This window comes from Sardina pilchardus, chromosome 8 (genome assembly GCF_963854185.1).
Source record: "Sardina pilchardus chromosome 8, fSarPil1.1, whole genome shotgun sequence".
In the NCBI taxonomy this organism is placed as follows: domain Eukaryota; kingdom Metazoa; phylum Chordata; class Actinopteri; order Clupeiformes; family Clupeidae; genus Sardina; species Sardina pilchardus.
In genome coordinates this window covers 15493178-15520542 of record NC_085001.1, presented here as the reverse complement: position 1 = coordinate 15520542, position 27365 = coordinate 15493178, and the positions used below count along the sequence as shown (strand labels likewise).

Genomic DNA, 27365 nt, shown 5'->3' with positions numbered 1-27365 from the left:
TTTTAGAGCTTGTGTTTAAAGGGCATCGTGGTGGGATTAAGATTTGAATTCGTGGTGCAAATATACCAGTCTGTCTTCAAAATACAAAAGCATATTTGCACATTTGTATCATGTTCGGAATTGAATGAGATTTGTAGAGGTTTTGATGTTGGATATTCTACCCTGATGTTCAAAAAAATGAGTCTACAGAGTAGCCCTCCAAATCTGCTTTTTGATCTGTTACACATGATTGGGGAGACCTTATAGTTGGCCGTTCTAAGTCTTTCCAGGAATGTTTTTGTAGATGTATAATACTCTACAGAGGTCTGTTTCCAAGAATCAGATTGGCAGCTGCACGTGGAATAAGAAAGGTATAAAATAACCTCATGATATCATTAATATGCACCATAACACAAACCCAAAATGCGCACCATGAAAACAAAACAATTACCAAAGTTGTTTCTGACCAAAAACAAATGTGCAAGATGTCAGAAACATTACTTTAGAATATTGAACTGCATTCCATTACCAAACACGATCTAAACAAAATGTGTTTACTTTTATCGGTAATGGGGAAAAAAACATATTTAAGCATCACTAAGTAAATTTGTTCTACAACAACATTTCAGAAATGTTTGAAAACCTGATGATGTCTACAGTTCCCAATCCCTTCTAATGGTGTTTCTTTGAGCTAACATGACACGCGTCCCTCCTGAGAGGCTGTGGTGAGTCTGATGGAGAGAATGTGAGGTTTGAACATGAGGGATTATCACTGATTTAGTCTAATCCCTTCACGTTGTTTTAAGATGCAAGGAGAACGCCATGGCATAGAAAAAAAAAGTATAATCCCATTAATTGTATTGACTGGCTATGAGATCATAGTCCCAAAATAGCATTTTGTTTTAATACTGGAGAGACAACTTTTCTCACACCAATCCCCCAAACCTCAATTTAACCTTACAGTGATGAGATCTAAGGGAAGCTGTTGGGTTGGGATTTTGCACCAAGTACTTTTGCAAGGAAACTAATTTGACATAACTATATTCAACTGACACAGTGGTTATACTGTGTGTGTGTGTGTGTGTGTGTGTGTGTGTGTGTGTGTGTGTGTGTGTGTGTGTGTGTGTGTGTGTGTGAGAGAGAGAGAGAGAGAGAGAGAGAGAGAGAGAGGGGGGGGGGGGGGGGTACAATTCAATAGTGCCAAATTGTGACAAGGCACTTCACAGAACCTCAGAACCTGAATCTGACCCCCACCAGGCAAGCACTACGGTTACAGTTGCCATGACTAAACTCCCTTTGACCAGGAAGTAACCTTGAGCAGAGCCCAGCTCACAAGGGGGGACCCATCAGCCAAGAGACAAGTGTGCATAATCTAAGTTGTCACTCCATTCAACACATTGGGCTGGGTCTGAATATATAATGCGTCCAATACAAACACCACTCTGGAAAGAACAATGACCGAGAGCGCTGCTCCCAATTATATAAGATCAATTTAGGAGAGGCAGTCACACTGTAATGTGTGCAACTGCTGCAAATGAGACACTCTTTCATGGCAGAAAAGTCATGAAAGCTGTGCACTGCACTACATCACTACATGCAACATTGTGTATGTCTCAACAATTTTACCTGATTTGGTGGACAAATGGGTAAAAGAAAAAACGAGTTGAAAATGTCATTTTCGCATTGATTTCAATCTTTTAGTATGTCCTCGCCTATCCTCTTTCTCCCTCAAACAAATCCCACGTGTGATGTGACAGCTAGCCTGCCCCTATGTTGTCATGCGCGCTTAATCTTTCATTAGTTTATTGGTTTTCCGCAGTACAGATTTTCCAAGAAAAAATGTCTTTGGGACAGGAAGCTTGCCAAGTTCTTATTCCAGTGGGAATGGTCTGCACACTTTAATGCCACCAGGACTCACTTCAATAATGGGAAGAAATGAAGCTTAGTATGCTTTTGCTACTCACAGAGAAAACGTAGTTCAGCATTTCGCTTAATCTTTTGTTTTCTTGGGATTATTCTCATTTCAGGTCAAGTTGCATGCATTTTTTTGTAGGTCGGACAAATAGTTGTGATTACCAGCTGATCCTTCACTCCAGTTAATCTTTCGCCCAACAATGCAAAACCCCGTCCTGTCATGACTAGAAGAATGACGTCACGGTGGCACCTTGGTATTACACCACGATTATCCTGAGATCTGTGATTCAGCACTGCAGTTTATCAGCCAGGCATTTCAACAGCAGACAGACATCCCCCCCCCCCCCCCCCCCCCCGCCCGCCCCTGCTCCCTTGTGCAGAATGATCCACCAACCGACGCGCAAATGATCAAACAACAAATGACCAACTGTCTGCACATGGCTGTGGGGTTCGTGGACTTCCAAGTTTCTGAAACCTGACCCAATCCATGCTAGTTATCAAGGTTATATCACGGGCATAACAGGTTTGCCACCTGGTGGTGTCTGGAGTGAACCCATGTCTCAGTGCATACCATACCAATGCACGATCAAGAAGGTGAGAGTTTAGATGACATGTGGAGAGATTGTATTGGAGTGCCCTCGCGCTGCCCTGTCCCTCCATGCCCTGGGTACTGCGTGTTGCTGGTTGGCGTGTGAGCGGAAGCCCTCTGTGCTGCGGGCCCACTGGGTCCCGGGCATGGATAGACTGTACTTATCGACCCACGCTGCTGATATCATAGGGGAAACCACAGCGGGGTCCATTCACTTTTAATTAGCATACGGTGGCCAACCGACCAATCCTGCTATGAGGAGCACTAATGCAGACTTTCTCACAGTCTTCAGGAGCTACTAAATGCTTACAGAGACATAGCTGGTTTGAGTGATTATGCTTTTTCAGCTGACATGTTGTTTCTACACTGGCATGTAATAGATTGATTTGAGGATTTGTGATACAGGGAGGTTGCTCCCTGTATCACAAAACAAAAATAAACCACAAAACCTTGTGATGAGAGGAAGTAATTCATTTTTGAACATAAGCCATGCTTTCTGGCAGAGAAAAACAGGCTTTTTTTTCCTGTGGCAAGGCAGACAATGAAAACAGGAATGAACAGCTCCCACAAATAAAGATAGTTCTCTACAAAAAAAAGATCGCAAATTCAACACTCAATAAAAAAGTGGAAAATCTTGTTATAATTATAATAATATTATTACATTGAGAACAGAAACATCACACAAGGGAGGGTAAGGGGGATATGATAGATTTGTGGTCATGAGACATCCTCATATTTCCACAGCTCTTAGCCTATGAACACTTAACAATGATGACCTTGAAACAGATACAGAGAAAAGAACAGGGAACTAAAACACCAAGACTGTAGCATTCAGAGAATTCCATTTGTATAAAAGAAAAGAACATTCTAGAATGACCATTCCACAGACTTCTCTCATCTATCTCTTATATTGCCTACATCATTTTCCCTCCAGAAACATCACTAAAACGTTTCTCTCTTTTTCTTAAGTTATCACAGACATACAAAAAATAAATTAATCAACATAAATATAATACATCCCAAGAAACCGTTCCTCATAGTTCTGATTTCTCTTCCGCAAGAGGAGGCAGTGAATGCTTCAGCTTGTCCTGCGCTGAATGCTAGTTTGTTTGTTTGTTTGTTTGTTTGTTTGTTTGTTTTGTTTATTTGTTTGTGGTTTTGGCCCTAGGTTTTTTTTTGGATGGCAGCGTCGGCACAGCAGGCTCTGGCGTTTCCCCCACAGGTGTGGTGAGAGTGTTGTGGGCGGGACGGGCGTCAGGAGCCGTGCTCAGTTGGTGCAGGTGTTGATGTTCTTGCCGTCGGTGGCGTCCTCCACCAGGGCTATGTGGTAGTCGGTGGAGAGGGTGAAGTGCGACACACATCCCACCAGCCCGCGCATGTACTGCCTGTTGGTGTGCAGCGCGATCTCCTTCATCCCCCCTGTGTAGACAACAACGCATTAACACGATCATCCTTCCTCCAGCGCCTCCGTTCATTCTCACTTCCATGCCATCCGTAATAACCCATTGACAAGGATGCACAAAGCCTCACAGTTCATGTGCTTTGCCACTTCTAAATACATTCACATTTCATTTGGCTGACGCTTTTTAACCAAAGCGACTTACAACGTGGTAAAACATTTTTAAGCTTTTAAGAGCAATTCTTGTAACACATTTTACAACAATAAACAATAACCACAAGAAGTGCATCAATGAGTGCATGACATACCAACATATAAGACACCGTTGATATTGAGCTGCCTCATTTTTCCCGGAGACCTCCCAGTTTTAGCGCCGTAGTCGTCCACTGTCAGTTTCCCAAATTGAGCGTCCCTACAAGCGTCAAAAACAGTGTCAGTCTCTGACAACACACAGGTTTTCTTCTGTAGCCTAAATTATAGTAGTATAGCAAGGTCTGGAAACCGCATAATCAACAAAACGTACAATTTCATAAATCGATAGAGACCAACCTGACTGCTTTTACTCTGTGCCATCTGCCATCATTGAAGGTGCCATTGAGGACAACAGATGTTGGACCACTACCGAGGTTATAACTGAAGAAAACAAAGAAAATGAAATGGTAATTGGAAAGGAATGAATAAATAAAAAATAAAAAAAAAACAGTGACAACCAAAACAACCAGTCAAGTCAGAAATTGTCTTTAAAGGTAACATAAAAGTGTCACAGGGGGGAAAAATTTGTGTTGGTCTAAAAAATTAATCTTAGGTGCTGGACAGAATTATAATTAAGACAAATGAAAACATAGACACCGCCCCCTCCCCTCCCCACTAGAGGCTCCTCAAGAACTAAATTGATGCGTTGTGAAAAACAAAAAAACATCACATTTGTTTTGAGGAAGCATCTGGTCTAACTACTTTTATTTTCTCCACAGCGATGCATTGCGTGCCGTGAATGATCATAAGACATAAGAGAGAGAGAGAGAGAGAGAGAGAGAGAGAGAGAGAGAGAGAGAGAGAGAGAGAGAGAGCTGGTGCGGGGCCGACTGCTCACCTGAAGACCAGAGCGCCGTCCTGCAGGCCCAGGGCCAGGTAGTCGCTGTTGGGCCTCATGTCCCCCCGCCACAGCAGCAGGCCGTCTTTGGACGTGCTCTTAAAGCGCATGAACATATTGGTCCTGACACCGGCCACCCTGGGGTCCCGAGCACACACACAAACACAGATGTCAGCATCAGTCATGCTTGCAAACGCACCCACAGAGACACAGAGAGAAGAGAGAGAAAGAGAGAGTGAAAGAGGAAGAGAAAGCAAAAGAGAGAGAGAGAGAGAGGGAGAGAGACTCCAGCAAAGCCCCTTTTTTCTGATGCTACACCTCCCGCAGGGCAGTCGATGCATGTGTGATGGGAAAGAAAGGGGGGGGGGGGACTTGCGCCTCTTTGCATCAGTCCACTGTGACACAGACGCTTTTGAACAGGATGTGACCCTGGGCAGAACTCCACGAGTGCAGCAGCTGCAACTGCCATCCCTTCCGCCACACGGCCTCACACTCGGCGTGTATTTAAGTGGACAATGACCTGACAAAGGGCCCAGGATGATACACTGGAACTGTCCTAAGGTGGCGACGGACGTCACGGATGGGCCGGGTGAAAGGCTTTCGTAACGACCTGCCACTTGTAGTCTGAGCCCCAACTGATGTCTCTCTGCGTGAGGAGGGGATGTGGGGGATCGTGCAAGCAGGTGTGCGTGATGGAGAGGCTGTTGTCCTTTACGGAGTAAGCAGGGGAAATTGGTTGCGATGAAAAGAGGATTTCGGCTCTAATGCTAGAGGGGGAGTTACCTTTTTAAGATTTCCCGGCTGTCGTAGGTCAGATAGCTGCGCCCTGTGAACTGGGGTATTTCAATTGGCTCAGTTACAGCTGGGGGGAAAAAAATGGATATAGTTGCGATTACCAGAAATGTCCACTAGGTGGCAGCTTTGAAAAGCAGAACACTAATACAGTTGCAATAGGACTTCTTTTGTTTGAGGAAAACCAGAGGAGATGGGCTATAGATAGCCACTACAGCCAAGCACAAAGCCAAACAGAGACAGAGCAGAGACTTACTGTTCAGGCAGTAATTCCCACATTCTGCTCATCGAAAGCACAAAACAGAAACAGAGAAATTTAGTAGGAAAGCAGTGTTAATGGAGCTAACAGTGAAAACAGTTGAATAGAACAGCCTATGTCTATTCTTAAAAATGTGACATAAAAACAGTGATGTAGTAGAGGCTAAAACACAAGTAAATGCAGTTTATCCAATGCAAAACTCAAAAACCACTCTAGGAACCATTTAATACCACTGATATTGTTAGAAACATTGGATAATAGCCTCCACCATCATCAAACATGTACTAAATGCCTTTCTTAATCTGATACTGCATGGCGCAGTGCACCTCATAGAATTCATAGTTTACCCCTCTCTTATTTTACCACTACATCACTGCATAAATGATATATGTAGAAAAAGCCAACTAATGAGTGCTAATGCAACATAAAACAGTGAACAATGAAAACAATGAAAATAATGACAAACAGACTAGGACACACAACAGCTCTTCAAAAGATCAACACGCTCATCCCTGCTACAAGGTGCATTGAAAATCACCTAGTCCTGTGCGGACCTCTTCAGTATGTGATCACACAGGAACTTCTCTCACCCTTCTGGCAGTGTTTGCCATCGTAGCCCAGGGCGCAGTCGCACTCGTAGCTGTCCCACTTCGGGCGGCACGTCCCGCCGTTGGCGCAGGGGCTGTGCATGCACGGGTGGGCTGCGTTCTCCACGTTCACGCCGAACGCAAAGTCCTTGGTCAGTGGTATGTTGCGGTCATTCAGCACGATCTAATGACACATGATGGAGAAAACCAAAGTGCGGAAGAAACTGCATGAGGGACGATGCAATTAGGAAACAGATCAAGCAAAATAGACTCAGAGCGAGAAGCAGCAGTAGCAATAGAACAGCAGCGAAACAGCAGCCATCACAGAACTATATTTTAAATTCATGAAAAAATAACTGTTCCTCTGACATTCAGTCTTGCTCTTTGCATAATGTGGCTCTCCATTACAGTATGTGCTTCAACTCATAATATATTGTAATGTAACTGGGACCCATTTAATCTCCAAACATTGTCTGTTCTCCAGGTTATTCTGCCACTGGCCAGTTGAAGGCAGAAGCCAGGTTTTCACATCCATTCCAACTTCTCCTCACACACTCCTGTGGGGCCATGTGATGAGATGTGCTGTGGGTGCGGTGCTGTACCTTCTGAATGGTGCCGCTGAAGGGCCGGCGCACGGCGGCGCTGCTCTTGGTGATGGTGTAGTCCGGGACGCCGCCGATGTAGATGGGAGAGCTGCACTTGATCTGAGTGAAGGCCCCCTGCAGGGGGCGACAGAGAGGCCGGCGCTGCTGAGTCCACAGGGCCACTGGCACTCATTATAGGGCACAGCAGCCCTCTCACCCACACTGACCTCCTACGCTACTGCACAGCACTAGCAGCCAACCCTGTCATGTGTGCTGTTTACGTGTGAGTTGGAGCAGGACCATGATAAATAGTTTACTACTAGAGAAATGTTCAGTACAGTGCATACTATGCTGAACTATCATATTCTGTACTACTGTATACTATCCTATTCTATCCTATCCTATCCTATCATGTACTATACTATACTATCCTATGCTATGCTATACTACTATACTATACTATACCAGAGGTTTTGGGGCTAAGGCACAACAAAGGTCAAACCAAAACTTCAAAGAACACCAACTTTATGATTACTGATAATACAGTAACGTTATGTCCCACATGCTACTATAGAACAGGGGTGTTCATTCTAATGACCATATTTTATCTAAACAGCCTTACAGCCTATTCCGTGGACCTGTACAAAAAGCGCATTGGGTTCCTCAAAACTCCACGGCACACCTAACTCTTCCTCATGGCACACCTGTGGTGGAGGGCAGACAGGTGAAGTGAGTGCGGTGGGTACCTCTGCTTTGCCCTCGGTGGGGCTTTGGTTGTCCACTTGCAGGATGCCACTCTTCGCCGTGCGCGACACACGCACCTCGTGCCAGGAGTTCATGCCGATGGCCTCCTCACTCCTGAGAGGGAGAGAAATAACGTCAGATGGTTCCATCAACCTGTTCCAAACAACGGTGCTGAATAGACTGGCTAATGCATAGGGAATGGATTGTTTTGCTTTATGTTGTTGTTTTGTATTGTTGATGATGGCACTGAATTTCCCCTTTAGGGGAGTGTTACAGTTAATCCTATCCTATCCTATTATGCTGTTATACATTTCAGCTCATATAATTGGATCATTTTTATATAAAAAAATGTCTCCACCAAGAATGAACAAACTTAAAGTAGTCATTGGTGCATTAAATATTAATTTGGGCAAATGGTGGGGTCACAGCAGTCACTTCTAGAAATGGACACGCGTGGAGATTGAGCGATTTTTAACACCTAATGACAGTCGCCCCGGAGCCACAGTCGAAGCGGAACTCCACGAAGCCGTCCGCCAGGTTGATGGACAGGAAGTCGCGGCTGGCGAAATCGTCGCTGTAGAGCAGAGTGCCGTCGGGCCTGGTCGGCTGGAAGACGATCTCGAACTCCATGAAGGAGAGGTAGCTGTGGTGGGACTGGGGCCAGGGGGCGCTAGCGTACGAGCGCATGGTCTCGTTGAAGAGGGGCAGAGCCAGCAGGAAACCTGGAGGAGGAGAAGAAGAACAGATGAAGACTCTTGGACAGTACTATAGTGTAGTGTAGTGGTGTGGTACTGTAATAGATGATGCAGCGTGTGGATGTATGTGTGTGTGAGAGACAGAGAGACAGAGAGAGAGAGCATTTAGGTGTGTGATTATGTGAGAGTGTGTGAGTGTGTGTCTGTGTGCGTCTGTGTGTGTGTGTGTGCGTGGGCGAGAGAGACAGAAAGAGAATGTTTAAGTGTGCGTCTGTGTGTGTGTGTGTGTGTGTGTGTGTGTGTGTGTGTTTGTTTGTGTAAGTGTGTTTGTTTGTGTGAGTGTGTGTTTGTGTGTCTGTGTGTGCTTGGCATGACTCACTCTCCTCGCAGAGCTGGCCTCGGAAGCCGAGCGGGCACAGGCAGATGAAGCCGTCTGCGCGGTTGGCGAAGCACAGCCCTCCGTTGGCACAGGTGACCTCATCGCACACGCCATCGCTGCACTCCCCTGCCACGCACAACACCAAACAACAGCACAAGAAAACAAAACAGATATACTGCTTAGTGCATTCATATGAGCTTCATTATTCACATAGATAGATAGATGGCTAGATAGATAAATAGATAGATAGATGGCTAAATAGATAGACAGATACTTTATTGATCCTCAAGGGGAGATTCAAGGTCCCAGCAGCTTAAGACAACACACACACCATACACTACAATGTATACAGGAGAATACAAAGCAAATCAACAAATAACATATCAAAAGAGCAGTAAAATACCAAATACCGAAGATAAAGGTGTGCATGAATGCACTGAGGATTGGTACTGTGATCCAGTATGAGGTGTGTGCATTCATGTGCACCCTTACAGAAGTATCCATCCTCTAAATAGAGGAGGTCATCAACTGTCCAATACGTAACGATATTTTGTGGAGAGCTATTGTTTGACAGCAATAAGTGAACGGTACAGGTGGCTGGGCAGGCACGTGTCCTCTTCAAACCATAAACCGCAAACAACTGCAAACCTCAGAGATTCGAGCTTTGAGAGTGCCCAATGCCAAGTTTCTCAAGCCATCCATTGTCTGATAAATCCGAACATACTGTAACCTCTGAGTGAAAATAGCAAGTGCATCCCTGGTGTATTTCAAAGACAGCCAGCCAACATAGAGACCACTCTTAAAATGTGTTGTCCCTATCTAGACTCAGAGATGTCTAGTTGTTGTGACGCAAGTTGTGTTATTATGTTAACACATATTGTGTAACAAATTAAAAAAAACAATGTGTTGGAAACAACACAAGTTGTGTTGCTTTTCATTTAAAGAATGTACAAAGCATGGGATTGTTCGTAACGGTGGGCTTGAAGAGCATTATGTCATTATGTGCTATTGACAGGCCAGGTTGATGGGTCTCTCTCTGGGAAGACGCCACAATTATCAACCATAAAGCAGTCCATGGCCTTCCTGCCTGGTGTGGAGTGCGTTTCAAGACGAGAGAGAACATAGGAAAGATTCGAGTTGTGGCATTGAGAGCTTAAATACTCCCTGTACAAATGTACAGGGTTAGTACTCTTTGTACAGATGTACTAGATCAAACATCTTTTGAATTTACAGGCTCAAGTACTCTTTCTTTTGGTTTATGGTAAATGGGCTGCATTTGTAAAGCACTATTTATAGTTTTTTATATAGCTTTTATAGCTCCTACGAACAGCCAAAGTGCCTCACATTCACACGCACCTGCTCATCAGGAGGACTACAGGGTAAAGCGTCCTGCTCAAGAAGGAGTTGAGCTTGAACCAGCAACCTTACAGTTGCTGGACAACTCCTCTACTGTATGTCCTGAGCCACTGCCACGCCACTGCTTTTGATTGTTACATCAGTTGTAGGGTCTACAGTATGCCTGCCCATGTGTTGTGAGCCCAATGAGAGAAGATATCACAGGGAACATCACCTGGCACCTGGCACCTGGCTCGTCTTAATTCTTTAGTGCAGATCTGCAACAAGTGGGGTCTTCACAATATTGCTATGCTGAACGTACCACGAGAATCAAGAATCATTCAGACTGCAGACAGGGATTTTTTTCAACAAATTTTGCAAAATTTCAACATCAGCATTGTAACACCCAGCAGTTCAAAAACACCTACACACTTGTCTGAAGGGCTTTTCGAGCAGATCATTCATCCCCATTGATTGGTTTGCCTGAGGCAGATAGGGGGGAAAAGTACTTGATTCAAAACCCTTCATAGTCTTTTTTTCCCTCCAGACCTCTTTTTTTGTCACTTGCAGGGGCTCTGATAATCATTGTTTACCACATGGTAAGGGCAATTTCTCTCTGGAGCGCCGGGGGGGGGTGTGTGTGTGTGGGGGGGGGGGGGATATTCCGGAAGGGCTGCTGAGGACAAGAGAGGTGGCAGCGGGGCTCTGCCGTGCGGCGCATGCTAAGCACGCGCCGCGTCTGTGGCGGCCGCCGAACCGGGCATCTGCGGCTGGCACCGACTCACCCACGTCCGCTCCGCTCAGGGCGCTGCCCAGAGGCCAGGGCCGCAGGTCCAGCAGCCTGCCGTTGACGTTGAGGGACTGGATGCAGCCCTGGAAGCCGCGGTTGGTGCCCGCCGCTCTCACCAGCCAGTAGACGCTGGGCGCCCCGCCCAGGTAGAGCGGGGAGCGGAAGGTGATCTTGGTGTACTGGCCCTGGCGGTCAGACAAAATTGAACACAGATTATTAAGTGTGGTTAAAAGTTACAACACAGTGTTCCACTTAAATGTCTATTCGATGTCCTATCCTCATATATTGCTGTGAATCTGTGGTATATTTTGTAATTTGTCTGCATTCCAATGATACGGACACAATTTGTTGCTTGATACAAGTAATAAATTGTGTAAATATCATTGGAATGCGGACACATTTCCACACCAAAATATATTCATATTGCAATGCCAGATATTACAGTTATCAGCAATATGAATGTCACTGCCTGGATTTGCCCTTAAGCATTTCTAGGGGCCAGGGATTAAGGCTACTTCTTAAAGGAACACTCCACCGTTTTTTCACATTAAACTATGTTATTCCCTCAACTAAGACGAGTTGATACATATCTCTCGTGTCTCAATGCGTGCACCAAATAAAATGTGACACAAAATAAAATGTGGTGCTTTTCAAAGCTGGTAAAAAGGATCACTATAATGTGTGGCGGAATAGCACTTGGGAGCACTTTGATTCGGCGCAGTAATATCATCACTCATGGATTTCCAGGAGTGATGATACAGTATTATTGCGCCGAGTCGAAGTGGAGAACGTGCAGGTGTTTGGTCACTTCTGACTTCCTCTCTGTTTGGATCCTGTAAATAGCATTGAAACGCGAGAGGTATGAATCAACTCATCTTAGTTAAGGGTAGTTTAATATGAAAAAAACAGTGGAATGATCCTTTAAATGAAGATTTGCTAATCTAAACAGTGGCGTCTATATGGCCATATACATAATATATACATATACAGAAACAAAGCCTTACCGGTGATCGTCCAGAGACAGGCGTGTCGTTGTCCATGCGGAGCCAGCCGGTCAGGCCGTCCCTGAAGATGGTGACGGTGTGCCACTGTCCCAGCACCACCCTGCTCTCGCTCATGATCTGGGCCGTGCCCGTGCCGCAGTTAAACCTGACACGGCAGCAGACAAAGCATCAGCCATTCAAGCCATCACATGCATCTTTACATAATCAAATACAAATCAACCACTCTCCAGGGATTGCAATTACATACCGTAGATGGTTATTTCATTAGACAATGATCTTACTGTAAATAATCCATGATTCATATTTGATTGAGCTCGGCTAGAGCACTTAATAGGGCCTGCACAGCGGTGGTTAACATCCAGGAAGTCCAGGAACTTAATAATAGCACAAATTATTCACTACTGCTCTACGCTGTGCCTTCATTTTTCCTGAGTGGCATCAGTGTAAAGTAAACAATCTCAGTTTAAGGCCAGCCCTGCTCAAATATTCCTGACTGGGAATCAGAGGCGGACATCCCGGTTCCAGAAAGTAAAAGTCCTGCCATATATTCTTTCTACCTGCACTTAACACAGGTGTCATCACTAATGATCTGATCTACCTGGCTGCTAATTAGGATAAGCTGGTTTACTGTATGGTTGGGATAAATACTTGGCAGGACTTTCACTTTCTGAACCTGGGATGTCTGCCTCTGCTGGGAATAAGGCTGAGGAGGATTGGGTTCTATTGCCCTACCTGTAGTGAATTTTGCCCCGGACCAATGCCAGGGAGGTGAAGTCTCCTCGACCATGCTCATTCTCCCCACAGTACAGCACTAGTCCATCTTCAGCCTCCGCCTGGCAGTTACACATACACACACACACACACACACACACACACACATACACACGCCCGCACACGCATGCACACACACACACACACACACACATACACAAGCCCGCACACGTGCACGCACGCACACACACACACACACATACACACACACACACACACACACACACACACACACACACACACACACATAAATGCATATGAACATTGTCAATGACATACTGTACATACACGCTTTCAACAAAGCACTGACTGAGACAAAGACGATGGGTCTATCACTAATGTAAGGAAACAGCTGAATTACCTTAAACTGCACGGTCATCTGAAAGGTCTGGTAAGAGTTCTTCAGCGGCTCAAAGGTCACGTGCGAGTAGCCATGAAACTTGGGGAACTGCACCATCACACCTGCACCACACAAAGCAGGAAGCCCACTCACATATTTTACACAGACACAGGGCAGACTTTAATTAGTTGCATTTGTCATGGCGAGTACATCCTTGGCGCGGCTCTAGGGTAATTTAAATCCATTTCTCTGGCTGTAGTGGACAGGAACCGGCTCGTGCATATATTTCTCCATGCAAAAAAAAAAAAAAAATGTATGCTGTCAAGCGCCACTGCTGGTCCAGTGAGTTGGTCCACTCATTCACTCCAGTCCATTAATATCACTTCTTCGCGAGACAGCACTCGAGGGAAGGTCAGTGTGAATTTGTCCCTAAACACAGGCTCTCATGGGCATGACAGAGGCCATCACGTCCAGTCCTCTGTCATTCAGCAGACAGCAGTTAGCCATTTAGCACATAGACCACTTTCAGAGCCCAGGGGATCCGCCATGTATGCTAACCGAAACGCTGCACAGTCTCACATTAACCCACACTCGCATGGGTGAGCCACTCCTCACTCCTTAAAGTCACACAATACTGGGATTCAGTACCATCTAGCACTACAGGGCCACCCAATTTGTCTAAAAGGGTCAAAAACAGTCATGCTCGTAACCATGACAGCAATGTTACATAGTGAGAGGAAGATTTCATTCAGAGTGAAAATGTACAGTTTACAGTTTACAGTTTACAACCACTTGCACAGAGACTTGATATCCAATTGTATTTACTTTTTACTTGTATGTATATGTGCGATATACAGTATGTTTATATTATCAATTACTGCTATAACACCATCATTTCCCTTTGGGGATGATTAAATAATCTATCTGTCTATCTAGTATCTATCTATCTATCTATCTATCTATCTATCTATCTATCAGTCCAGTGTAATACCAGGCATTCTGGACTCACATTCACAGAGTCAGAGACTCCATCTAGCATCAACATTAGTTTGAAGCTGTTGCTTTAGGGTAAAAGAACTAGAATGTGTTGCTTTAAGGAGACCACAGGGAGGCGGCTCAAGAATTTCTGATGGTGCTCTCAACAATCATAATCGGTGTTTACAAAGCCATGTGTCAGGCATACATATTGGACGTACATGACCCAGAACAAATCCTACATTTGGATTCCAATTCATCAGCAGACACAAATCCTGCCATCTACTGTTATTCCGATGCCATGTTGCTATTTCCAAAGCAAATCCTGCCAAAAACATCACTGAAAATGCATCAGAGTGTGTTTTTAGGAACAAATTTGATGTACACAAACCCTGTTCTGAGAAAATATGGTGTGAGATAGGACATGGTAATAAAAATCTATGTGTGTGTTTCCTCTGAAAAAGGCTCCAAGGTCTAGCGCAAGCACAGCAAGCATGCACAGGGGTTTGTGGAAAGGCTACAAATAGAGGAATGGTGAATTGGAGGGAAAACATCAGCAAACGGTATCTGACAGAAAAGAAAGGACAGCATCAGCAGTGAGGGAGAGCTAGAGGAAATGATGACTTGCTCATCCACAACTAAATCCAGCCCACAGAGAATTAAGGTAGAGGTTAGAGATATGCGAGAGATAGATAGATAGATGCAGAGAGAGAGTGAGAGAGGAAGAGAAAGAGAGAGAGAGAGAGAGAGAAGACACATATGATCTTTTGGGGCATCTACGACAGCTAACACAGACATGCCGTCTCGGAGGAATCTTTCAGACGACCGAGAAGAAGCAGGGCAAACTCTCTGATTGCGCGCTGACTCAGACCCTCTGAGGAGACCGGCTCCAGGCACCTCCAATTTTAAGTGCACCAGCAATCCTGCCACTTGGCATGAGCAGCTCAAACGCAGCGTGCACGAGGAGCGAATACGAATTCCCGTCTCCTCCGCAAGTTGGCTCTCCAGCAGGAGTCTGCACTAATGAACTGCACTAATGGGATTTCATACTCTAACAGAACCGACAGCGAGACCGCCACAAAATGTGAAATAAAAATTCACTCTGCCAAAAACGCTGAATAACAGTTATATTCCACCTCACCCAAGAGAGTGCTTCAACACTCAATGTAACCTAATGACATTGTTAACATTCATCCTGTGTTCTTTTGTAATAGAACACTGTGTCTTAACAGCGGCCTGACAGGTGTAACGATGTGTTTCATTGCGTGGCAAATAAAATCATTTTCTACCCATATAATTATCAAATTCAGTGCTGCTACCTAAACTTTAATGGTTCCTAGGAATTATCGACCGAATGAATGATTAAAAAAGAAATGTCTCCATGGAACCCTGAGCTTTCATAGTACTACTCCAGCATTGAGAGAGGCAGGGACGATGCCTTAGAGGAGTGTGTGTTTATAGCGAGGGTTGATCTGTGTTTCCCCCAGTGGTGTAAAATTTAAATGAGGTCTATATGAGCCTCAGCGAGTATGGCGGCCATAAGCCCATAATGTGTGGCCATAGCAGGAGACACTGCTGAGTACTTAGTGCTATTTCGTTTTTATATCATCATACTGTATATGCCACTGCCAACAATACTTCTGTTTGCCTTGAATCAACAGCTGCTCTGAGCTCATGAAATCATACAGTACAGTATATCATGAACTACAGGAATAAATGAATACATTGCGAGAGACGAGAACAATGTACCACGTGTTGAGGTGATTCACGCAAGCCAGCTGTGCTGACTGGACTTACCCTCGGAGCAGGTGTCTCCGCGGCGACCCAGGCTGCAGTGGCAGCGCGAGCCCCCGCTGTCGTAGTCGCTCAGGCAGAAGCTGTCGGACGGGCACACCGTGTCCTCGCACGCCAGGTCGTACAGCCGTGGCACGTCGCCCTTCCACGGGGTCAGGGGGCGCGAGGGCGTGGGGTCGGGCAGGACGGGCACGTCCGCGTCGGTGCGGGACAGGGCGGGGATGGAGGCGGTGGTGGTGGCGGGCACGGCCTGGGTGGGCGCAGGGCCCCCTGTGGAGGAGGAGGCGAGAGGGGTGGAGAGGGTGGGGCTGACGGTGACGGAGGGGGAGGGGGAGATGGAGGTGCTCCACACAGGCACGGGAGTGGTGCTGTTGGGGGACTTTGGACTCATCCGGAAAATGACGTTCCCATTCCTCGGAACTCCAGTTCTGGACCTCAGCTGGGATCTCCTGTTATCGCCAGTGACGGCTGGAAACTTTTTCAGCTGTGGAAGTCAGACCATGGGACTAAGTATGTGGGCACAGTGAACTAGTGTGTACAGTCTGTCTCTCAGCACTTAGTGATGTACCTACTGGTTTAATAACAGCCTCTCAGGAAAACCATGGTGATGAACATACCTCCTCAATGAAGACGTCATAGTCGGAGTCATCCACGTCAAAGCCATCGTCGTCCTTTATCTTCGAGTCGGTGATGTAGCGCTGGCCATAGTCCCCACTGCCAACATCTGCTGAGCCTGTGTGTGTTTTGTAGAAGCAAACATGTGGGATTAGGGCTTATTAAAGTGCATCCTTAAATAGCAACATAATGAGATGAGTGGGTACAAGTCACTATATTTCTGGCCATACAGTTCCAAATACATTGGGATAAATGGCATCCTACAAGCCCCCCTGGGATATGTAATCACATACAGTAACATGCACAAAACAACACAAGGGGGAAATGTTGAGGAGGAGTGAATGAAGGTTTCTTCAAAAACAAAATGGAACCACAACTCAATTGACACATTCAAACACAGTCTTTCAGCATGATACGCAGTGACCAGTGACAGCACAACGTTGAGCCGTGAACACAGACTCGGTGACGTGAGAAGATAATGGCAAACGAAACGAGCGATGCGGTGACTAAATGACACAAATCACAGCCGTTATGACGGTGGAGCAGCATGATCAATGGAGTTGGAGACGTTACGACGAGCGCGGGCCACCGCAAACTCTGACACGACACCGTCCAGCGTAATATACCTCTGCGCCTGGAGTCGCTAGGCCTCACCACGTACCGGAAGCTGTCACCCCACAAGGCCTCAGCCCAAGAGGGGACGGGGGCTTTAGGGAAACACAGACAATCAAACACACACACACGCCAAAGTGTGTCAGTCAGTCACGGCAAGTTAAGCCTACCTTACACTGACAAGATTTGGGAAAGATTCTTGAAAGATTGTAGTCTTTTGAGTAAAGCCTAAATGAGGGGCATTAGTTACAGTAAAAGACTACAATCTTTCAAGAATCTTTCCCAGATCTTGTCAGTGTAAGGTAGGCTTTGGACACCACAACCACCCACCCACCCACAGCTGGCTGGATGGCAACTCCTACAGCTGGTGATGCACCACTGCATATTATGGCCTGTACAGACTACAAGATTCTTTTGTCTTTCACGATGATCTTTTACGATTGACCACGTCAGACTAGGTGATCAGAGAACCACAACATCTTGCCGCGTCTTGGCCACATTTCAAGATCATCTATCGTAGCCTTCTCCTCGCGTGTCGTCACAGTGTCAGTGTCGACATGGGAGTCATAAGATATTCCACAAAAATTCTGACATGCTAAACTTTTGGTCGTCACTTCGTGGAATGTCAGAGACACTAAATCGTTGGTCGCTGAATATGTCACATTACAAGATGCTTCTTCCTTTGAGTGTCGTTCCTGACTTTGAATATTCGGACACGAGTCTGGAAATGTGTCGGCCACGACACGATCGTGGCATAATCGGGGCTGAAATCGTGTAGTCTGTACACGGCCATTACTGACACCTGGTAACCTGTTCCCCCCGAGGCCTTGAATGCTCTCTAGGTAGTGACAGTGTTAGTCTTTTACCCACTGATATGTCTCCCATGGATATATAAGCACGTTATGCAGCAGGTGGGAGAGTGGAAGCCAGTGCTGTAGTGTTGTTGATCCCTGCAGCACGGTGCAAAGGTGGGGTCCTGTGTGGGATCGCTCTATTTGGACGGGCCTGCACCGCGGGGGGGCCTTTCTGCTCTTAATCCCGTCTGATGAGGCCAGTGTTAGTAACCCGATTTCAGCATGCGTGTTTATGTGTTTGTGCGTGCGTGCATGTGTGTGTAAGCATTTGTGTTTGTCTCTGTGCGTTAGCGTGTGTGTAGGTGTGTGTGTGTGTGTGTGTGTGTGTGTGTGTGTGTGTGTGTGTGTGTAGGTGTGTGTGTGTATGTGTGTACTGTATCTTTGTGTTTGTGAGTGAAGGGGGTGGCATGGGATGCCTGGGTGGATTGGGGGGGGGGTGTTATAATAGTAGGAGGAGCCCTCCCTCTCCCTCCAAACAGCCCAGCTTTAAGATGCTTAATTCAATTAGCCCACTTTAACCCACTCACGTCCTCGAGGCATGCAATGTCTGAGTGCAGCCAAGCCACACTCTGGGCAAAAACGAGACGCCCACACACACACACCCCCACCCTCACCCCACCCCACCCCGGGCCAGACCCCCACCCACAATCTCCATCAGCGCTACACCTCAACACGCACCACCAGGGGAGCTGGGGCTTAGCCCCACCAGCATTAGCGCTAACTCTGCTGCACGTCCATTAAGACATTACAACGGGAGTGAAAACAGTATTGAACGTTATCTATCCGCGTCTTTGTCGATACATATTCAAAATAATGGAGCTCATCCGCTGGCTTTTAAATAGATTACTGTCATTACTGCAGGCCTTACTCAGTTCAAGCCCCCGGTGCTATTGCACACATGACAAAAGCACATGCACACACACACATACACACATGTACACTGTACACGAAGGTCATACCGTACACCTGTGTGTGTGTGTGTGTGTGTGTGTGTGTGTGTGTGTGTGTGTGTGTGTGTGTGTGTGTGTGTGTGTGTGTGTGTATGTGTGTGAGTATGTGTGTCTGTACGCACTCACACACACACACATGCACACACACACACACACACACACAACACACCAACAATAACAATAACAGCTGAGTACTCACCAAGGGTCCGCACCGGATTATTGATGGTGCTGGGAGGGCTCACTCCGTGGATGTTGACGGCTCGCACTACAAACTGGTACTCCGTGTCGGGGAAAAGGCCTTTCAGCACCATGGAGTTGGCCTCCACCGGCTCCCGGATGTACGTCCACTCCGTGTCCATTTCTGGCCTGAGGCGGAGGAGAGGGAACCGGGTTTAATTATAGGTTTTATTATGTTGAATAATAAAGGCCCATTTGTCACCTGTGTTATAATATCCTCAAATTAATTAAATGTGTTTTTATAATTCAAGAAAGGTCTCCCATTTAGACACTGATGGATGTCAGTTACAAAAAAAGGAACAGCAAGGAATTATATTGTGTGTTAACCCGCAGAAATCGTATTCATCTTTTCACCTGGAAGTGCACCTTGACAAAGGTGACTCTCTACACTTTATGGATAGAGCAGTGTGTGACACACCGTGCTGCTTGTACTGTGTATGCCAGGGCTCTCCGACACAGTGCTTCTAAAAATAGCAAGTCGCCTGAAGTCGCCTGAAGATCACACTCGAAAAACATCCTCCATTGTGAAGTTCAATTGTATATCAGAACCATTTTACGAATGTATGTAGCCTTACATTTGTAACATTACCTTGGTATTGGTGATAACTCACAAATTGTAGCTGGGTTCAATTTTAGCCCCAGACTCCGAATCTCAAAGGAAGCATATACTGAATTTGTGACAGAGAAATAATTTTTTCAGCTCACAGGCCTTTTATCCACTGTAGACTGCTGCCTGGTGTAGCTCTAGCGCTGAAAAACGAAACCATTATTGTCAGATCATAGAGAGATTTTAGATGTGCATTAACTGTAAAATGGGTGGTGTTGGTGATTGCTAGGGAAATGTTAAAGCCGATTGTTCACTGAAATCAGAACATTAACAGCCTCTAACTCTGAATCAATTTTGCCTCAAATTGTAACCCTGAATTGTGAATTGCACAAAAAGACTGAATGTTTTTTTTTTGTTTGTTTGTTTTTATTAATTAGATTCGATCCCCTATATAACCTTTGAAATGAACAAACTGAACAAAATGCTGGTAGCGTTGCATATTGATATTGAAGTGTTGTAACCTATTGAAGTACTGAAGAATCAGATGTCTACACGTATATGTAGGCCTAATAAAAATAAAAATCATGTATTATCTAAGAGGATTACCCTCTCAAAGAGGGGTGAGAGTCTGTTTATCTCAAATGAGTAGCCCTCAATATGATTTCCGGTCCTTCAGGCAGCCCTCATTCCCAAAAAGGTTGGAGATTCGTGGTGTACTGTAGACCAATACTGAATCTTTCCACTTGCTGTAATATAGCTGTATTATATCAGCAAGAATTGTACTGTACTGAAGTCAGGGGCCCAATTAAATACAATGATGATAAATAACTAAAATTGAAGTGGTAAATAAATTCATAAATCCATAAATTAATTCATGACAGACGTCAACGTTCTTTGATCCGAGTACAAATCCAACTGAGATATTCCCTGCACGCACCATGACCATGTTACTGTCCAACCAAACCACAAAACTCATGACATTAGGCCCTCAGGGGATTTCTCACAATGCACCGCACTGTCCAAACCTTCTTCAAATGGAGACAATGCTGAACCGCAGATTCCATTCATCTAATAGTCTGTCCGACGGCTGAGCAGTCCATAGCCATTCAAATCCCATGCTGTGGCAGGCTCAATAACTTTGTTGTACACAATTACAGTTAAGCATTGTATTGTGGGAACACGCCGACCCTTCTCTACAAGGCCACAGGCTCTCGGGGTCTCTCTAAGGAGTTCAAGGGCTCACAGAGCCACTGCCACTATTCACAACTTCCCGACTAGAGGATAGACAATACAGCACAGAAGTCTGCTATCCACTTTCTATTAAACCAGACCAAATGAGAAATGCAGAAAAATCCTGTGTGGGCTTCAGCTGAAAATATCTTCATAACAAAACAAAACAGCATTTACTGCTTTTTTTTATCAACTATTATTCACTCATTAAACAAGTCTTGCAGCAGCGGAATCGCTGCATATGAGATGAACGCGCTCAACATCTACAAGTCATAAAACGCCACATAATCCTGCGGTGTATGTCTCGGACGGGCCGCGGTTTTGGCTTCCAACCCAGACACACAGTTCCAGTGGTCTCTTTAGCCCCTTCCTCTGCAGCCGCAGGGACCCGTGGCAGGATGTGAGGTAAGGGCTACAGTATACGGTCAAGCACACCACACAGCACTGAGCACTAAGCAGGAATGCACATCAATAGCCTTGTCAGCCCAAGGGCAAACATGACTTTGCAATCATCCTCATCTAAACAAGTCGCCTCGGTTCAGCCTCCGCTGTGGCCAGTCACCCGTGAGTGGCGGTCTCAATTCACTCCGTCAAACATTTATTTTATTTGACTTTATTTACTGTCGCTAAAATGTGTCATGTAAACTTCCCAAGAGATACAGTACCTCCTCAAAATGGACTGACTTTTAACATACTGTTGTCTGTCCAATTGGCTTCCACAATTTGTGTCTAAGTGCAAAGCACATGTCTTTATATAATATCCGACATACATACTGTATGCATATATTGTATATATACAGTATATATATATATATACACACACACACATAAACTCAGTAGCTCTTTTGAAATGAGTTAAATCTCTTAATGTTCTCTTCTGCGTTACTGTTATTTTTTCAAATGAAACACTCCTAAGACCTAAGTAGAATGACAGCTGTTCAAATACACCACTGCCACATTGTGAGATTTCATGATTAACCAGTACCTCCACTACAGGGAATAGAGTCGGTTCAAGGTGACATCAGAGGAGCATTGTTCTGCTCGGTATCTAATGAACAGCACCACATTCCAACAGCAGAGTCCAGAGAGAGGGGTAAAATGATAGCTGTAATGACATGGTTCTGTCCGCGAGAACACAATACACTCGAAAGGCTCTCGTGTATCACAAGAACTACTTTTCTCCGCAGAACAACAAGCCGTCTGCTGCGAGTTCAAAAGTTTAAGAATCTTGTGTGGAACTCGTGAACGCCAACCAAAGCAGGAGTTCCCTCACCATAGGGGATGAGAGCTGAGAGAATCAAGAAGGGGGGAAAACTGTGAATCACCCGTCATTATAATGGGCAAAGACACTTTTCTGACAGATTCCCAGTAACTAATTCCGAGACGGCTCGTGGGAAGATTCAAAGGCAGTAGCCGTGTGACTCCTGGCAGTCTCTCTGACATGTTGGTGTGAGTTTTTCTCTTGCCTAGATTAACCATAGGCAGCCCTTGACCACGCGCACGCGCCCGGCTGGCTGTCTTTTAGTGCCACTGGGGCTGGCGATGAAAGGAGGCCGAGATGTGTGTTGCTCCTACCTGATGTAAGCCACGAGAAAGTGCAGCACAGGAGAGCTCCCCTCGCTCTCGCCCTGTTGCCATGACAATGCCAGCTCGGTGTCGGACACCGCTACGACACTGGGCTGCGTCGGGGGAGAGGGGGTCATACACACCTCTGTGGGGGGGGGGGGGGGACAAAAGGTGAAGAGTTGAAAGACTTGAATAGGATGTTACATATGAGAGTGCATAAACATGTAATCACAAGTGCTTTAAGTGTATGCTGGCTTTTACAATGCAGGGCACCACTGAGCAAAAAAACAGACACAAATTACATTTCTCTGTGTCTGAGCCAAGCAAGAAAGCAATCATACTTATGAGGACAGCAACCCATAATCTTTGAGAGCGGTCAAGTAGACTTTTGCCCACCGTGAGAAGCAGTGCTGATGTCCCGCGGCATGCTGGGGCGGCCCTCGCCGGCCCATCCGTACGCCCCGACACTGACCCGATACACGGTGGCCACTTTCAGGTTGGATATGGCCACATCCTGAGAGAAGGGGCGGGAGAAAAGAAAAACACTTTGAGAATCGAAGAGAGAATAAAACTTTGAGAGTAAAAATTAGTTTTATTTGGCTCCAGGTTATTGGCATCCTTCACATGGGATCATTTAAAGGTGATTAAAGGTCATGTTTCTGTTTCATTTTCTTAGTAATAACAATCTCCCCTAGTTGTTTCTAGGATATAGTGGTTTCGAGAAAAAAGTACCCAGACAATGAAACGTTTAAAAAAGAAATACTTACAAACCCAGCTTGTCCATCAAACTGGCCCTGAATGTGGAAAAAGACACCCTCTGTTCAGTATGTTATTAGACTGTTGGACCTCCTAGCAACAATCAATGACAATTTTTCTGTTTCTTCAAGAAGAACACTGCACTTGGACTGAATTGTAAGTCTATCAAAGGCATAGAATAACCTTGTTATAAAGGATTTGTTTTACATTGCCATTTACTTTCCTGACATCTCTCATAGCAGTTAATAGTCACCGCTTATTGGTATATGCCATCTGGCATTAGGAGAGTTGTCAGCAGAATTATCAATAACTTTTGCTTTAACGTCATTTCAAATGATCTCTTCCTGGTGATTAATGGCAGGATCAGGCACAAGGCATGGCCATGTCAGTCTTTTGATAGAAGATTTCGTCATTTCACTGACTAGCTGTCTTATTTCCATATGGTTTATGACCGAGTGAAGGCAGGATTTCTCTTACAATGGCCAACATGTCCAGGCTGAGCGGCACGTCCAGAGTGGCTGCATTTCCAAACGTCCGAGCACCTCTCATTTCAGTGTAAAAGACCTGAAAAGCAAAATAAACATTCAAACAGTCATAGTACACACTGTCAGAATGTCACCACAAGGCATAGAGCAAATGATAAATGGCACTCTTGCTGGCTTTATGCCCGGCTGAAATTAATGCTTGAGCAAAGCACATTGCACATGAAATCTGCAATAGAAACTGGGTCACCGACAAGGTTTTATAAATGGAAATATTCACCTTTGCAATCCACTGACAATAGAAGATTTCTGCCCAGTGTGTCTAATTTATTTATTAGAGGACCTTTTTCTATTAGCTACTGTATGTATCTTGAATGTTATTTCCCATTGTGAGTATTTTTTTTTTTGTCAGGTAAATGAATAACTGTGTGTAAATGTACATTTTCTATACAACAATGAGATCAGACAAGACATCATCTCAGCACCAAACCGAAGCGGGACAGCATTCGTCTGAAGAAGATGCAGAAGAGTTGAAGGGCTGAAGGGCTGAAGGGCTGGATGGCTGTGCGGCTGAGGCTTAAGATGTCTGGCCCCTTTGGCTAGCTGGAGCCAGAGGTGGGAGCTATCTTTCAACCTGGACTGGCTCTCTGTCTCTCACTCCTGACTCCAACCTGGCACTGACCCACTGCATGTGCACACACACACACACACACACACACACACACAACTCCATCGCCTAACCACCTGCCGCTCCTTGCCACATTAAGCCTCTCTGACTGTCTTACCTTCAGTTTCACTGCCCTGCCTAAGCGCACACAGCCACGGCGGGAACGGTTCGGTCTGTGCACCCCCCACACGATAGCGCCACGGTCAAAAGTTCAACTTGGTGGCTGATTGAAAGTGACTGGCATGACTGAGTGATCTAATAAAGGGTTTCATGGCAGGAAAATCCAACTCTATGTCAATATAATTGAAGGCTGAATTACAAAGACTGTTGGAGTGCTGTTTATGCCGCAATCACAATCAAATTTGTCAAAGCTAATGGAATCCTATTCGTCAATACTGGAACTTGAGACGACCCCCGTCCTACCAAGACTTCATTTCATATCCAGCCACATAGTTGTAATAATGTCATAAATCACCATATGAACCAGAAAATAGGTGATTTCAATATGACCCATATTTCTCGGCAGCAGATTTTGATGTGACACCTATGACCTGTGGAAAAAAAAGACCACTATCTCACGGATCTACAGAGGAGCCATTCAGGCAGAATTAATAAGTGCTTATCGTACAGTGGACCTTTCCACACTTAATCTCTTTAGGACTAACATATGGCCTGCCCTGCACTCAGAAACATAATGCTAAACTGATACTTCCTGCATAAAAACCTCCCAGAAAACCATCACCATCGCCTCGGATAGCTGAATATGTCGTACTATCTCCACCTTCTCAGTGTCAGTTTAAATAGGTTAAGTCCTCGCAATCAGGCCACCTGAATCCTGACTCACTCTGATAAGAATGCTAGAATTCTCGTCTCACAAGGATGCAGACCACGATGTATCTGAGACAGTCATCATCGGGCTATAATCCAATTACTCGGAAACTCATTGGCACACAATGCCGCATATGAGAAAGGTGTTTCGCGAGGGGCGCCTGTTAAAAGTGTCTCACACTCTGGGTTTAAAAAAAAAGCTCCTCCAAGGGCCAAACAATGTGTGCAAAGTATTTTCAGACTTCCTCGCGCCTTGAGACATCCATTTCTCTACCTCGTGCTTATCTGCAGGTGCAGCTAAGGTGATTCACAGGCTGGAGGGAAAGCTGTAGCTTGTTGAGCGAGAAAAAAAAGTATGAACACCTCAAATTTATTTGCTTTGGCAGCTGTATCTATTCAATGGTTTCCCAAACTACACGGCTATCATGTGAATGAGCAGGATACATTTCTTTAAAAAAAAAAAACTCAAAATATATTTCACAGAGCATTGGAAGGTGAGAGATTTATTTATCTGAGGTCTGGCCAGCGGAATTATATATGACCATATATTCAGTCAAAAAGCTGCAGAGGGGGTATTATGTATAGCAAGGGCTCTGGATATCAGCGCTTTGACTTTAAATGAATGTTAACCTCCCCTTCACGAGAGCTGTGAAACATAATCTTGGGAGGAGAGGTGGCTTTTCAGGTGCAGATAAAACCTACAGCTGGGAAAGTTGGGACTCTGGCCTGCATGCGAGCGAATGTAATTCTGTGATGAGAGAGTGCAGAGAAAATGAATTTCCCCTTCGTCTGAAAGGCAGAGGGTGTTTGACTTACACTCTATTATCTCTGATGAATCCATTTTGAATTCCGAGACTAAAAAACATCCTGGTGAGCTTATGCGAAGATGGAATCGCAACAGATGTGGCAAAAACGACACCTCATGGCCATTAACACGTCGACTGTGATTTGAAAAAAAAAAAAAACAGTATCTCTGTGCTTTTCTCATTTCCTTCTCCAACCTGCTACCTGACAGCCAATGCAAAGTTGATGGATTCGCCAGCCCCTCTGGCAGGGCTACGCGGAGAACAGCAGGGATTTTAGGGGAGGAGTACTTACTTGTTCCGCGATGCTCCAGCAAGCCAGGGGGAAAAAATCCCTGACAGTGGCACAGCATGTCAAAACTGTGCTAATACACGGGAATTAGGGCCGGGGCCCTCGTGACATGCTCAGGGTGGTGTTAGTGCAGGGGTGTTAGTGCGGCGGTGTTAAGGGGGTGGAGGCGGGGAGCGCTACCTTGTACCCTGTGATGGTGCTGACATGGCGCCTGGGCATCTTCCAGCGCACCCGTAGGGCAGTGCAGTTGAGCGTCTCCAGCTGGATGTCCAAGGGGGGGCTGAGGCGATCTGTGTGTGTTTGTGGGGGGGGGGGGGGGGAGGGTTACAGACATGAGAGTGAGACAGGTTAAATCCAGAACTTTGTTAGAGTATTGCAGTGACACTGTATGAACTGTGTTGGAAAGGATCAGAATGGTGATGAAAGAGCATGCATTAGACATTAAGGGGCGAGCTATTCTGAAGTATTCTGTGTCTAGACATAGCGAGACCGAGTGTTGACACACACACACACACACACACACACACACACACACACACACACACATCACTTTCCTGCTCAGCTGAAGCAAGATGATAAAAATAGAGAAAAGCATGAGGGCGCACACCACAGCAGGCTTCAGTGCAACAATACAGGCTGATTTTGATTTGGTGCGGATCTCTGTCCGCTCCCCCACTCTCTGCGGCGCTAACGATCGCATGGGGTCGCAGTGTCACAGCCTCCGGTGTGTCCTTGAAACAAAAAGGAGAATCGCCGGTTTCAATTAGACATTCCAGCGGGCACTAGCAGCAGTCAGCCTGCATTGGTGTTGGTTTAACGGCCCACAGCAGGTGACCGCACACAGGGCCAGGGAGGACAGGACAGGTAGGTAATCCGCGGTGGTTAAGTGCTGTCAGCTGCGTTTTG

General features: G+C 45.6%; 1 protein-coding gene across 1 annotated transcript; it reads right to left on the bottom strand.

Moving 5' to 3' along the window:
• Positions 1-3650: 3650 nt before the first annotated feature.
• Positions 3651-27159, bottom strand: LOC134089446 (pikachurin). Its single transcript, XM_062543888.1, has 24 exons — positions 27093-27159; positions 26640-26749; positions 23865-23951; positions 23028-23145; positions 22641-22776; positions 19251-19417; positions 17262-17342; positions 16638-16753; positions 16024-16504; positions 13273-13373; positions 12873-12973; positions 12141-12285; positions 11132-11321; positions 9012-9137; positions 8416-8659; positions 7940-8051; positions 7212-7328; positions 6613-6793; positions 6020-6043; positions 5755-5833; positions 4972-5109; positions 4431-4514; positions 4190-4293; positions 3651-3901 (listed from the first exon to the last, which is right to left on the bottom strand). Exons 1-24 carry the CDS (start codon positions 27157-27159, stop codon positions 3750-3752), a joined length of 3261 nt encoding a protein of 1086 aa, XP_062399872.1. The 3' UTR covers positions 3651-3749.
• Between the last annotated feature and the right edge of the window lie 206 nt (positions 27160-27365).

Excerpts from the sequence above, each read along its gene's own strand:
- LOC134089446 (XM_062543888.1), bottom strand. The coding sequence starts at position 27,159 with ATGCGATCGTTAGCGCCGCAGAGAGTGGGGGAGCGGACAGAGATCCGC. Across the intron at positions 26,750-27,092 it reads CACCAAATCAAAATCAGCCT|ATCGCCTCAGCCCCCCCTTG; the intron begins GTATTGTTGCAC and ends AAACACACACAG. Across the intron at positions 6,044-6,612 it reads TGGCAAACACTGCCAGAAGG|AATGTGGGAATTACTGCCTG; the intron begins GTGAGAGAAGTT and ends TTCGATGAGCAG.